The sequence below is a fragment of the Erithacus rubecula genome (genome assembly GCF_903797595.1).
Source record: "Erithacus rubecula genome assembly, chromosome: 3".
Lineage (NCBI taxonomy): Eukaryota > Metazoa > Chordata > Aves > Passeriformes > Muscicapidae > Erithacus > Erithacus rubecula.
The window spans coordinates 77,589,091-77,604,874 of record NC_136689.1 but is presented as its reverse complement, the minus strand read 5'-3'; the positions used below and the strand labels follow the sequence as shown (position 1 = coordinate 77,604,874).

The 15,784-nt window shown below is 35.2% G+C and overlaps 1 protein-coding gene across 7 annotated transcripts in view; it reads right to left on the bottom strand.

The window, feature by feature from the left end:
• The window catches only part of CTNND2 (catenin delta 2), a 626,420-nt gene that overhangs the window by 369,846 nt on the left and 240,790 nt on the right, over window positions 1–15,784 (bottom strand). For all 7 annotated transcript variants that reach the window (XM_079301143.1, XM_079301147.1, XM_079301144.1 and 4 more), the window contains one exon: window positions 13,446–13,558. In XM_079301143.1, the coding sequence (XP_079157269.1) occupies window positions 13,446–13,558 (113 nt within the window). The remainder of the gene's footprint in view (window positions 1–13,445; window positions 13,559–15,784) is intronic.

Sequence of the window (15,784 nt, the reverse complement as noted above, 5' to 3'; positions counted from 1 at the left end):
TAAATATGACAAAAAGCTAAACCAGAACTGAAATGTTAAGAAAAATACAGAAGCAATTGAAAACATGAGATTTAAAAAAGTACAAAAATGACATTAAGAATATTCTTGTAGCTTCTTTCATGAGATCTGCTGTGTCTCACAAGCTAAATTCAAGCCACTTTAACTCTGAACAGCAATAGTAATGTCAAAACAACTTATTCCTGTGTATAATTTGAATAAAAAAAGCAAAATAAACCTTTAAAATCCTATCTTAATAATTGGATTAGATTAAGAATATTTAGCATTACTACTGCTTAGCATCACTTAATATAGCTTTAAATCATAACAGGATAGAGTAAAAAAAAAAAGTAAAATCCAAAAAAATTTTACCCCAGGCTGGCTGCACTCAACTAATGATGTGCTATTCTCAAAATATTCAGTAAATGTAGCACTGTTTTTCACTGAAGTCAGCATTAATGCACAAAGCTGTACATTAACCATAATATCTTTCTAAATGACTAGCCACAACTGTATCTCTTCACTATGTGTATCCTGCATTATTTTGAACAAAATAAAAGTAATTCATAACCTACATTTTCAGTAAATGCTTTAAATAATAAAAAAATGCTTTAAATAATCAAAACCTGACAAGGGTTATATTATGCATGGTAACAGGGCCTTCTTTCATTCATCAAGGGATAAAAATCATGCATGTTGAAATATCATTTGTTAGGCAGTTCCTGTCACAGATTATTTTAATAACATAAAAAAGAGCATTTATTGTAATTATATCAATATCCCTTTTTGTTGTTGGGGTCTTTTTTCTAAGCTGAATATAAACTGTCATCTAAATTCACTGCAAAGGAATAAAGCAACATAGTACCAGTACGTCACTGCAGAAAGCGAGATTAATCTTGAAATAGTTCCTTATTCCAAAGCCACTAAAATAAATCCATTTTTAGGTTTTATTAGTAGAGTTGGCTATAGCAAGCTTTACACTGATTTAAAAAACAGTTCAAAATCAGAACAAAAGTGACTTGCAGCACAATCAGATCCTTATATAGCTATAAGGAGGGTAATGCACAGCATTCTTTTATTTCTAAAACTTCAGATTAGAGCTAAAAATAAAGACTCAAGGAAGGTTAAATCTTATAAATTCTTTCTCTTCAAATGTAAATACATTGCCTTTTTAATTACAGCACTAATTGAGAACATTATGAGGATATAAGTTGAGAGGAAAGGAATGGAGAAGAGCTGGATGAGAAAATACCCAAAAATAAAAGTGTTACTCTTCCAACATCTACACCGAGGTATTTTCTAAATTGTAAATAAAAGCTGGGAAACATAAATGTTGCTACAGAAGCTGTTTCAGACTTCTGGAATTTACTGCACAAGGTACACTTTCCTTTTCAGATTTATAAATACCATTGCATATGGGTATGCTACATCTCTGGGTCATTTCTTCAACGGGGTAAACATGGACGGGATGGAGGAAATCAGACAGCTTTTTGCAAAAGCTTTCCATAAATATACAGTGTTGCTTATGTCCTTATGTTTACATATCCCTAGGAAGCAACATGCAATATATTGTGATGCAATATATTTAGCAGACTAAGAAAGAAAGTATAGGTGATGATTACTTCAAATTCTAAATAGGGTCTTCTGTTCTCATCAGGAATTTGAAAAGGTTATTTCCTCCTAACAGCTATATTTATCAATTTACATAAAATACATTTCATTGGCAAATGGCCATGAGCTTCCAAATATCTGCCAGAGCTTTCAGTGAATCAACAAGAAGGAGAAAATTGGACAGCTGAACTGCAAAGCACTGATTACAATTGGATGGGTCCTATGAGTGTAATAAGGAAAATTCTTTAAGTGTTCTCTATCTACTAGTCTGGTGCTCTGGCTAGAAGTGGCTCTATATAGACTAACACCGTCAGAATAATGTTGCTGAAATGCTGTTATTGTGTCAGCTTGAAGTGGTTGAAACGGGTTTAGATTTAAATACTACTTACAACTGGTTTTTAGAATAAACAAATTTCTTCAGAAGTGATGTAAAAGTGAAAAAGAATGGCATAACAGCATCCCATCACATCACAATACATGCCTCAGGTTACAGAAGGGAACTTATCCCAACACAGACAATATTTGCTTTTAAGGGGAAACTTCCCATCTGCACATCTATAGCTCCCTTACCTTCAGCCTGCAAAAACATCTTGCCAACACTACTGTCTTGGACTCCTTTCTTGCAGGGCCTGACCTAGAGCAGGACTGCTTCTACAAGGTTTCAATTAGACTCCAGAGCAGAAAAGTTATTACCACTGAGATTATCACCACTCTCCAAAGTGAGGTGCAGATACACCAAGCATTGCACAAGACAAGTCATTGGAGTGCAGGAAAAAATTCTTTTTGTAGCATTAATACATAAAAAACCCATAATTTTTTAAATGGTGTTTACTTCATTTTTATCTTATACTTCTTTAATTTCTGGGGTTATTTTGGTTCATAAAGTTAATAATATATTAATACAGTAGTATACAAATGCAATTAATAAATAAATAACCATATATTGTAGGTGCATACTCAAAAATGTTTTAGTGATAGGGGTTCATGAATAAAAAGATTTGGAGTGCACTGCTCAAATCCAGAACAGAGGCTGGAAATACTGGCCAGAATCCACAGAACTTACTACCAAGTTAATCCTCTTGAAACTGTGGATTCACTGGTGGGGGAAGGAATGCCATTGCTGTGACGCTCGTTGAAGTCCCCCTGAAACTGAAACTTTTCTACCAACTAATGTAATTTTTTTTTTTTTCTGATAAGCTTGGAAGAAAGCATTCTTATCTCAGCTAAAGAAATTCCTTTCAGGTTAGCCACTGGCTCCTGCTAGCCATTCATGAATACAGTACAAAAACTCAGTAGCTATATTGGGAATATTTAAGGTAACCTTCATAGGATATTTGAAATGAGGCAAACTTCACACTGTACTCAGTTCGATATGAATTCTATTGCAGCTGCACTCACAGCCATCTTTGTGATAACATTTATGCTGAAGACATCCAAGAAAAAATGCAGAAAGCAGATTTAAATGAAAATACAACTATTTAATTTTGATCTAGGTAACATAACAGAACAGATATAAATGCAACATTTGTACTATTTTTTCCTTCTCTGCACCTGAGGAGTTGGGGTATATTGCTCTATAGACAGTGAAGAAGCAGTGACTTGATGTGTGCAGAAGTTTTGGGGTTTGTTTTGTTATTTTGTTTATTTTTCTATTTTGTTGGTCTTTTTATGTTTTTTTTTATTTTAATTTTTGTGGTGCGTCTGGAGGTTTGACATAATTTGTTTGCACAAGCAAACAGGGTAGAGAACAAAGTAAAAATTGAAGGGGTAAAGGAAGGCCAGCAGGAGGCACAGTATTTATTGACAATTAGCAATAGCTGAGAGTACATCTATGAGCTGAAAGCATGAGGGATTTAAAAGCCCCTTTAAGTTTAACATAATAAAGTCTATAAAATATTCCTTAACTGCTGAAGTGGCAACATGCCTAGAAAGCATCTAAAATTAGCCATTCATAGTACACTGCTATCCAGTTCTGAGATGCCAGTGGAATAGAACTGTGTCCATTCATGCTATTTGTAGAATTCAACTAAATATACTAGTAATACTTCCTGAGCACTTCTGGTAGTTGAAATACTTGAGTATCAAAGAATGCATAGCTCAGTTTGCACTACAGAACAATCACAGTTGTAGCAGCACCATAAAAAAGTTCACTTCAACCCAACAGAAAAGTATACAGACAACACAAAGGATAATCAGGACCAATTATCACATATGAGCAAGGAGAGATTACCTAATCATTAAGAGCAATAGAACAGCTGATTTCTAAAGTTAGGAAAAAAGAACAGAAAAGAAAACCCACCCCCAAACTGTTTTCTAATTGAATTGGTAAATTTTAAATTTGCTGTATCAAACACTACAGCTAAATACAACAAAATTCATCTTTTTTTATCAAGACAGATCATGGCAAGATACAGGATCCACTTTTGCTCTGACTGCAGAAATTACTAGTGGAATTGTACCTACTGCTGCTACAGACTCATCTGAACCCCTGTCAGGTATTCTTTGCTTCTTATTTCTCTTATTGTACAGCCTTCCAGACATGCAGGGATCCTAATAACGAGATCAGGAACCGACACACAGATGTGATGACTGCTTATAGCAGCAAATGAAGCCAGTAAAATCTCTTCAGTAATTACTCTGAGATTTCTCAGACTGAGTAGCCAGGATAAATGGTATTTTCAACTGTAGTCTTTGATCCTCCAGCTGTAAGGAAAGAACAAAGCTCCCTAACTTCTCTGCCTTATCTACCTCTTCTGCTCTTCTCTAGGCTCTGCCCCTGTTTTTTCCTTATCCTTCTTCAACCCACTTTTCACTCCTCAAGTCTCAAATTTTTACCAATCTATACTTTATAGACTAAATCTGCATTCTACCAGATGCCTCACTCACATTTTGAACAAAGATTCCTCCCCTCTAACTTTCCTCCCATATATGCATTAACTCAGACGCTAAATGCAGCTGGGAATCTGCTTCTTGGCCTCTTGCCACTGGGCTCAAAGGATGCCTCCTTACCATGACACACGGAAGGAAGGATGGAGGAACACTGAAGAGACTTCCCCCCAAGCTCCAGTATTCTGCCCTATCATATACCATGTTAAGTGAAAGGCAAAAAGCACTGTAGGAAAACAGGGAATTATCTCCATAACTCTGTGCAAAGGTATGTTTAATTCCTCTAATAAAAGCAATGTCTTTTGGTACGAATTCATAAAAACAGCAAGAAAGTTGTTTAGCTGAAATTCCCTTCAAAACTGCAGTACGTGCATTTTGAAAAGGAAATACTCAACCTGGAAGGTGCCGTTTATCAAAATAAGGAACAACTGAAATCCTGGTTTTATACAAAGCAGCAGGCAACTTTAATAACAGACAGCACTTTGGTCTCTGTCCACAGTTTCTCAGAACTGACTCTTTAAAGTACCTTGGATACCTTATTCTGTTTCAGTGTTTGATGTCAATTGCCCATGGCCATTTTTTCCTGGCACTGTGTTACAGTATTTGTTCTCAGCTGTAATCCACATCTAAGGTATCACAACTATCTAGTACCTCTGACTCACAAGCAGTAAGCACTAAAAATGAACTTTCCTGGAGAAGCCTTATCAAATTTGCCTGCAAACACACTTATCCAAGAACTTTTTAATAATAAGGCACTTTCCCTCAGTATATCCTCTATTTTGTCTTCCTCCTAACCTATCCAAAACCATTTTGACATACAATAAGGAAGGATGGGGACAAAAAGAATGTTGTGAAATTATTAAAGCAGTGCCCAGCAAGTGGAGCTAAAAGGGCTGCAGAGAAATAGACTTGTCATTTGTGTCCCATTCTTGACAGATATTCTATATATCCTTAAGTTTCAAATGATAGTTTTTATTATCATGTCCTTGGGCAAACTACTACTGTGCTTTTCCACCCTTTATGACAAATTGAATTGTCTGGATTTTTCAACAAACAGCCTGTGAACAGTAGGCTGAACACAGAGCCTCACTTTTTAAGACATAACCAAGTTTTACATTAACAATATATTTCCTAAGATCAGCATTTGCACACGTATTTCAAATTAGCCATATTCAAGTGTTAGGCTTTCAAAATTTCAGAACAGTTTTCAAATAACTTAGTTGTACACCACAAGAGCACTAAGGTAGAGAATTTACTGTTAAATACAGACTTCATTGGCTGACATATCAGTCACAGTTGGTAAGTAAAGTATCAGCTTTTTCTGTTATTCTGGTTTTGCTTATGTACTTTTCCCTGTATTATTCTTCTGTGTTCTGCATTGATAAAAAAGGAGACATAATTAAAAACTTGAGAGAGAATATAAGTGACAATTGGCAGCCCCATACAGGGCTTTCAGACCATAAGATCCTTTCTTAGGGCAGAGCAATGTCCATATCCTTATTGACATGGCTTTTCTTTATAGAGACTAAATGAAAATCTGACACCTGATTTCATTAACATGCTGGTGTAATGAATTTAGCAATGATGAATATTACTCTATTGCTCCTCTCATGGAGATGGTATCTCTGGAGTGTAATAAGCAAGAAGAAAATGAGGGAAGGGGTGCTTTAAAAGTCCTGTTGGAGTTTGTGCCTTCAGAGACATGTCTGTCTGGGAATGACATGATCCATCCTACCACTGTAAAAAATATGGAGGTACTGTAATAAACAAAATCAGACCAAACCTGATTGTTTGGCCATATGCTGGAAACTTGCCTTTCAGCAACAAAAGCTTATCTGCTCCAAAACTATGAAACCAGTTTCCAGCAGAGGATAACAGGACTAATCTATTTTCTTGATATGTCCCATTGTAGAGAACCAGTACAAAGAAGCTACAATTATTCTAGTAATGGAAATAAAAAGAAAATTGTACAACTTTTGATTTCATCTCGTTTTTTAGCTTTTGTACCAATTCCTTATCTCCAATTTCTTATTCCTTTAATTCATTTCCCTCAATACTGGACATACAGTAAACTGAATACAGACAAGCTCAAACTTAATCTGAGATCAGATTGTTTGGAATGATCAGATCACAAGTCTGATACTTTAATCCAGTAAAATGTCATTCTTCAGAATATAATTAAGTAGGCACATTACTAATATTAATTGTGCCAACTGTTCCAGCAAAAATTTATTTCCTAGAGGGACATTTTTTTCCAAATCATCTTCTTTTGATGGATTCTAATTAATTTATTGACCAAGTCTAATAGTATACAGAGTTCATCAAATTTCAGATTTCAAGGTCTCACAATTGAAAGATCAAGATGATTACTGAAGTATTGAAAATATTATCTTCAGTATTTCCCCGAGTTCAAAAACCTTTTCTCTGACTTGAACACTCATACATCTGGTGGTAAACACCGTACCAACTATTTATGTCAAACTGTGTAGAAAATTAGGCCTGGCACTCTGTAACATTTATGACAATAAGCAGAATCTGCCAATTCTACTTCTGGACAGCTTATTGTATTCCACAAAGTTCTGATTTCCAAGATTTCAGAAACAGAGAAACAAAGAATATGTTGAGTTAGAAGAAAACCACAAGGACCATCAAGTTTCCTGGCCCATCACACGACACCCTGTGCCTGAAAGCATTTTCTAAATGCTTCTCGAACTCTCAAGGCTTGGTGCTGTGACCACTTCCCTGGGATGCCTGTTCCAGTGCCCACACTCCAGGTGAAAAACCTTTTCTGGATATCCAACTTAAAGCTCCCCTGGCTCAGCTCCAAGTTATTTTGAGTCCTGTCACTGCTCACAAGAGGGAAGAGATCAGCACCTGCCCCTCTACCTTCCCATCATGCCTAAATGCTGTCTTTGGGCATGGAAATCAGTAGCCCAATTTTCAGAATAGCTTCCAGCTGTTTTTGGAAGGATTTCACCTATTACCCAGCTGGGCACACATTATTAGCACAGTGACTATCAAACATCAGCCTGCAATCTAGCAACTCAACAGTCACCAACATTTTTTGAGGTAGCTTAGTCAATTATAGGAAAAAATGGATGGTATGGGGAAGAATCCCTCAATGATTTAGTTAAGCTATAGGATGAAAACTGACACAAGAAAAAAAAAACAAAAAAAACAAACATCAAAAAACAAAATAAATCAAACCAACCTTTTAAAAAGTAGCCAAGCATTCACATTGCTCATTCTTAATTATGGTCTGACAAAGGCTGCTCCAGTTTCTTTTCTGAGACAATACAAATGAACTCCTTAGAGATTCTGAATGTGAGAAAAATACTATATTTTCAATTTTTTCTAAAAAAATCTCAGTGTTTTGTTGGGGGGTTTTTGTTGTTTTGGTTTTTTTTTTCCAGCAGTGATTTTTTTTAAAGGTATTTTTTTGGATGCATGTCTTCCAGAGATAGCAAAGAACTCAAATAACGCAAACACTTCAATGAAAACCTTCTAGTATAATAAACTCTTGCACATTTTCCCATTGTTTTGCTCTAATTGAATGCTTCCTTCCAGCTGATTTAATTTTCATTCTGGCTTAACAGCATTACAACCAAAACTAGGTTTCCTAGCAAAGAATGGTAGGATGTTTTTAACCTCTTCTACCTTGAAACCCACAACATATTTTTAGAATGATGTTCTGCTTTATCACAAGCCCACACATGGTAAGCTTTACACAAGGTCTAGAAACATATCTGATAGTACCATGCTTGACATTGACAAAATTCTATTCAGGAATAGAGCAATCTGCATCTTTTTGAAAGCTACTGCTTGAACTGGTAACTTATAGCAACATAAAATAATTGTGAAATAAAGGTGGGGGGCGGGGGGGGGAGAAAGACACAACAAAAAAAAACCCTACAAAATGTTTTCTTATCACAGCTAATGAATTTTGATATGTAGGATTTGTGACAAATACTTTCAGAATCTTACATTTTCAAAAATCTGCATGCTTTTATTGCTATTTTTAACTTTTTTTCAGATAAACTTTTTTATTAATTCAGTTGACCAAAATTCATCCAAGCATGAATTGTTAAGCTTTACACAATCCACAATGATGAGCAACAGTGTGTGAAAAAACTTAAAGCTTATCCAGCTTCTGAACTACTAAGCAAACACACATAATAGAATGAGATGAATTTTGAGCTACAGCATTTGCTGACAAGTTCAGTAAAATCTTCTCTTCCCACTGTGAAATGCCCATCTCTTTAAAGATGATCACTTTGAAAAACTGTTAAAAATAGCCATGCTAATGACTTGTTTTTAAAAAAAATAAACAGGAAAATTATAATTGGCATTTTCGTAGGTAATGATAAAATACTGATAATTTTAATTCTGCTCTGCAATAACTGTTGACCTCTTTTTTTTTTTCTTCTTTTTAGAAGTTAGCTTTTTAATTTACATTTACATTAAAGGATTTTTAAATTTTTGTATTCAAGTTAGAAGCTTCCCAGTAGCATTTGGAGATACCACATTGGTAAGCATAACAATGGGAAAAAGTTTAACAGATTTAAGTGATAAATCTTGAGTTGACAAAAAACCACAGTGCAGGCTAAACTATTTTCTAATGAGTATTGAAATGTATGTTCTATATATATGATGGTGTATAAATATTAGCTGAAATTTGCAGGGTTTTTTACACAGGGCTGTTGATTAAACTCTTTGCACTTTAAAAGCCTCTTCTGTCTTCATAATATGACAAATATATATTTGTCTTTTGGCTCACACTGTGCTCCAGAATCCATACAAACCATGTATTTTTCAACTTTGTTTTAATGCCTATATTCTTACTTTAATACCCACATTCACAGGGAAAAGCAAACACATTCACCAGTTTAGACAACAGAGGGGTTTTTTCTGAAATACTTGAATAGAATCATAGAATACCCTGAGTCAAAAGGGAATTAACTCCTGGCCCTGCACAGGACAGCCCCAACAATCCAAACAGAAGCCTGACTTATCTAAATGTTTCTTGCATTCTGGGAGCCTTGATGCTATGACTATTTTCCATCAAATTACAGGCTCCCCAGAGAAGTAAAGAATACCAACAGATCTCTATTCCCAAGATTTATGAAGAAATAGTAATTAAAAACACAGGAAAACTTAGGTGGGAACACAAAGTCCTTATCATCTCCAGAGATGGAAACTCTAGAACCTATTAGTGCAACCTGTGACCAATATTTAAGCAAATTAATGGTGAAAAGCACCTTACACCTAATCAGAATGTTGTGTGTTTCAACTTCCAGCTGTCATCTATCATTCTATCCCAATGCACCTCTGAGAACACTCTTGCTCTGTCTTCTCCTTGCAAACAGAAGACTGACCCCTCCTGACCCTTCTCTTGTAGTTAAAACCCCTTTTTTCCTCTGCCTCTTTTCACACCCCAGGTGCTCTCTAGCCTCCTTCCTTCCTGACAGCCCTGCACAGAACCTGCTCCAGCATGCTGATGCCTTTCTTGTTGTGGGATACCCAAAACTGGACAGGCCACTCAAGGTGCATCCCCAGGAGCTTCAAACAGAAGGGAAGAATCACTTGTCCTGATCTGTTGGCCACACTTCTGCTGCTGCTGCCCAAGGTGCAGCTGGCCTTTGCTGTGAGGACACACTGCTGACTCAGAGGACCACTTAGGCTGTTAAAGACTTCCAAGCTCCTGAAGATCTATTTCTGTAAGGCTGTTTTCTATCCCTGGCTGTGTTATAACAAGGGGATACTCCATCCCAGATGCATTTACAGATCATTTATGAATTTCAAATTGAAAAGGTTCCATTCAGCCCATTTCTTCAGTCTGTTCAAGTCTAGGTTGCTGCACCCTCACCTCTTATGAGGATACTGGATTTTTCAATTCTTAATATTAAATATCTACAAAGACCACTATATATTATTTCAGAATAAATAGCCTAAATTATATCTAATACTGGCAGCTGTATATGAAAACTCTAATTGCAATTTTATTTACTCAACCAACACAGCAGCAGTTGTCTACCTATGTTGCAATGCATCCCAAATATTTCTTCAATGTTCTTGAAATTAAGGATTTTATGAGTTTATCAATTAGACTTGCTGCACTTTTCAGTGAATTTGCAAAAATTGTATCTACCTAAGGAAAACATAAGAATGTAAGTTTCCGGGTAATAAAGTGTGAATAACAAGCATTTCTAATGGAGAAAAGTCTACTGAAAAAAGCATATACAAAGCAGGTATGGTTTCCATTTTATTCAATTTATTAGACTGTATTTTTGCAACTTGTAAGATACAGAAACTTCAGCGTATTTCTTCTGGCACTGAGGCACAAATGCCAGTCTATTCAAGAGACTTTCAATACTAAATGGCACATCCTCTACCAATTTCAGTAGCAAGTAGAAATTCAGTCAAGAAAAAGTCTATTTCCTGACCAATTTGCAAACACTGTGTTCAAAGAAGAGTAGGCTAGGCTTGAGCTATGCTCAGTTCAAACACTACGGCTCCTTCAAAAAAAAACCCCAAAACAACAAAAAAAAACCCCAAAGAAACTGCTCAAAACAGTGATAAAGAATATGAAACAGAAACTTGAAGTTTTAAGGATTTGCTAACAGTACATATCTTTAATATGTGCTTCAAATCATCAGAAATTGAAGAACTCTAAAGATATGCTGCCATCTAATTGAGCCCCCATACCAAAGGGAATGACAGACTGATAGATCTGGCCCAGAAGGAATAAGCACTTCAGCCAGAGAAATGGAGCAGCATAGAACAAGACTTGTCTCCTTATGGAATGCATCATGAAATTTTAATACTTAGCAGGCTGAGTTAATGAACTGTTCAGAGCCTGCAACAGGGAAACTGGGGGAGAATTCACAAGTTTTGTCCTAACTCGTGGTCTAAGCAGTTTATTCAGTTTTATCAGAAGCGACTGATTCTGCCTTTGGTTCACAGCCCCAAGTACCTCTTCCTGAAAAGAATGCTCTCAAGTCCTTTTTATCAAAATTCTTACTGAATACAGTCCCAAATCCCCCCAAAAATGTATACAGATCAAGGGTATGTCAAAGAATACAATGCTAAAGAAACTTCCTCAAATCTGGATGAGCACAGCAAAGTCAGCACAGCAACCAGAAAGATACTTGACTTCATTTTGTATTTGAGTTAGTTCTAAGCCTCTCCAATGATGATATAGAATTCTTTGGGCAGATTATTACTCATTTAATACATATGGGATAAAAAACAACCCAACACAAACAATATTAGATTATTATTATTCATTTTCTCTTTACATCACTTGCCAACTCTAAGGATAGCTACCTAACTGTAAGCTTTTGATAGTATCTTCTGTAAAACCTTGGATCAGGTATTTCTTAAAATATTTTAGTTGAAATGCTAGAAACTGCCTGGTCATATGGAAAACATTTCAGAGGAAGATTACAGATATCAAAAATTTGCATAAAATCTCTTCTGTTATTCTATTCCATTATTCACAGCCAGATCAGCAGTCCAATTGTTAAACTTCTTGAATAACTGGAGTCTCAAAACTCATGCCAAGTCATCTAACCTTGATATCACTGATAACACAAAAGTGTAACTTTATCAATAAGAGGAAAGTTCACCAAGGAAACATTTCCTGCACAATAAGAAATTTCCCAGCCTTCATACCACTGACTGGAATAATCCTAAAATAACAGCATTATTTAAACATACCTCAGTATTACTCAAATATATTTCAGATAACTTTCTGAAAAAAAACAGTCATAGCATACATAAAATTTAACGTGCCAGAGAAGCATACTTGACATGCTAATATAGGCCATGCTTAAATGATTTCAAGTAACACACTTCCTCTAATGTTAACAAGTCTGCATGGTGACAAACTTTCTACAAAATCAGTGTTTATCTTAAGGAGGTAATTCTCACCTGATTTATTAAGAATGCTTACATTTAAGTCAACTTCACTTACAGCTTCTGCTGAATTAGTGAGTTTTTTGACATCCGCTATTTTAATTGAATTCTATATTTTTATTACATTTTTGGCATTCTACTGAATAATTATTCCTGTGGAAAAATCATTCACTTGATTGATCCGTAGTTTGAATTGCTCAAACTGAGGAAGTGATCAGTGCTTTTTGTATTTTTGCTACTGTTATTACACAAAACTTTGCACCAAGCTTGGCATGTTATACTTAATATTATGTATTCATATTTCCACTGATAAAAAACACAACACACTCCTATACAACTTATTTTTTTCTCAGTTCTTGAAATTCAAGTACTATCATCTTCCATTTATTAAGTTCACTGAGAAAACAAACACACATATCAAGAAGCTAAAAATTGTGAAGTCTTTACTTCCACTAAATTCACCAAGAGATCAGTTTCCTTTTGTTACAATTTTTAAATAAACTTGTCATCATCCAAACAATGCATCCAAACAATATTTAAAGTAAACCAACATTTGAACAAAGAAAATGACTTGCATCTTCTCATAAAGATATGTCTGACATCTTGATGACAGGTCAGCAGCTTTACATAAATAATTCTAAACCTTTTAATACTTTGAATGATAAAATTATGATTAAACAGGTTAACAAAACTTTTCAATATACCTCTACAATTAGGAAGCTAACGATTTTCAGCTGAAAATTACAGCTGTATTGATGGTGGAAACAAGTTGCTGATAATCCATTCAAACTCCAGCATATCAATGAATTCCAAATGTAACTACTATTTTGTTACTGGACAAAGAAGATAAAAAATTGCAATAATTTTTCTTTTAAAAAAGCAGGTCACAATGAAAGTTTTCAAACTCCACTAAAATCTCACACTGCTTAGTGTATATTATTTTTGCAAAAAGGTTATCAAACTTGTTCTTGGTGATAATTCATAACAGCAACAAAATTTTTTTATTATAAAGACATCAACAATTTGCACATTACCTAATGCTGCTCATGCTTCCAGTTTCTGATCCAAGCTTACATCTCTCCAGCTGGCTTGCTACAATCTGACGTTCAGCCTCAAGTTCTCGAGTCAGTCTCTCAAACTGCAGTTCCTGAAAAAAAGCAAGTTAAACCATTTGTTTTGATTTCTCTTGAGATTAAGAAGGAATTTCAGCATATAAAAATGAAATTTGTGCAAGAATTGTTAACATAATACTTTGTAACAGCATTTTCATTTCTTGGATTTTTTAACACATTCAAAGTTCACATTTTGTGGTGACACCTACTTGTTCCTTCATTTATTCCAATGATGTATGCCATAGAATGAGACTGTTTATCAGGAATGGAATTTTTAAATATATTAAATAAGACTACAGGGTTCATGCACATCTCTCAGTAACACAGAGATCGTAGCAAACTGACCTAAGTGTGATCACAAGTAATACAATTTGTGTTCCTGAAAGAAAAGATTTTAAGTTCTGTGGATAATCCTTAGGTGACAAAAGTTTCTGCACTTAAAAAGACAACCATCATCACACCAGTGAAATAAACTAAATAGAAGGTGTGTTGATATGGCCTAGCAAAGCTTAATTTCTGCAGTTAATGATGAGCAGAAGGGAAACTCAAGTAGTTTTGGATAACAGCTGTGCAAAACTTCCTACCACTAATTTAATTTTTTTTTTATTCTGCCAAGGAAACCAAACCAGGTCTACCAGATAAGATTTATCCACAGAGCTTATTACTTAGAAAACGTTTTTGCTTTTAAATACAAAAGATTCTTTCTTATTTAAAAAAAAAATAAAATAAAAAAAAAAAGGAAAACCAATATAATTAAAATCAACACAATTTCTCAAAGGACTACATTCCTCACATATTGTGGCACCAGTTTTACCAAACAAAAAAAAATTAAGTACCTTTAGAGAGTTATGGTTATTGCAAATTTGTTGAGTCTTGCTGCCCTTTCATTTTAGTCAGTAACACTGTATCATTTTCAAAGGTAAACAAAAACATCTTTCCTGCCCCTTTTATTTAGGTTTGTTGAAGGTTCAAGGAAAAATATTTTGAGAATCCATTTCTTAAATAATTTCCTTATCTATTGGAGTCTGAGTTAGGGGATTCTCTGAACCCTTCAGGGAGTAATCAAGGTGCAGGGATTGAATTAAAGCCTTTGGTTTGATTGAAGTATATTAAGCCACTCACACACAAAGTAGACATTTAAGTAGAAGTAAGTTAGTAAGTTTTAGGGTAAGCTCTAATGCTTTTAGTAAGTAAAAAGTTTAGCTCCCACTGTAGCAATGTGATTTCTAGTGAAGGTTGAGAAACATACTGTTGTTTTCAGTAAGAGGCTCCAAGACCACAGTGGGAGACAGGACTCAGACATAATAGAGCTTTAGTAAGAATATTACTTACATTTTTCAGATAGAACAAGATAGGTTGTATGAACAGTTGTATATGTAACCTAGTGTGCTAAGAAACTAGAATTATAATAGGTTAAGGAGTGATGGTCCAAGTTTGTATCTTAGCCTGTTGGAAAAATCCTATATAAGAGTATGTATTGGGGAGAGTTGGTGCTTTTTGCCATTGGCTTTTGCCAGGGCTTTTAGCCATCTGCTCTTTGCCAGGCTTTTGCTTTGCTACTGCTTCTGCTACTGCTTTCTTTCTACTGCCTTTTGAGTCTGATGTGCTTTGTCATAAGATGTGCTTTGCAATAAACCACCTTCTTAACTATTAGCTGCTTTGCTTATTGAAGATAACCCGACGAGGTAGGAGCCAAGAGCTCGAAGCAGGAGCCTAAGAGCCTCGGACTCAGGCACCTTAGAGAACAACACATCTGGTGCCCGTGAGTGGTACATTGCTCTGCTTGCTTTACTAAAGACTTTAAAATACTGTTGGGGCTCCTCAAAGGCCTCAAGTAATAGTGGTAAGGAGACAGCCAGAAGAAAGTCCCTGCTGACTGCTGGGAGAAGCAAGCACAACTAGAGAAGAGACTGGGACTTCTCATCACCTGTCTTATATTGAGGTGAGCAACTTGGGGATAAACAGGGAGCATGGGAAATATTATGCCAAAAAACAGAAATGAGAAAAACATCTAGAACTTATAATGATGTATTTAAGATGAGATGAGTGTTTAGGTAAGTCCAGAGCGAAGGGGGAAAATATATTTAAAGAACAGAAATAAGAGTATGGGAAAGGATACAGAATTTATAATGATATATTTAAAGTAAGCTAAGTGTTGTGGTGAGTCTATAGAGATGGGGGAAAGTGTATTTGAGAAGCAGAAATATATGTATGATTATTAGAATCTTTATTAAGGAGAAATTATTTTAGTGTTCCAGATA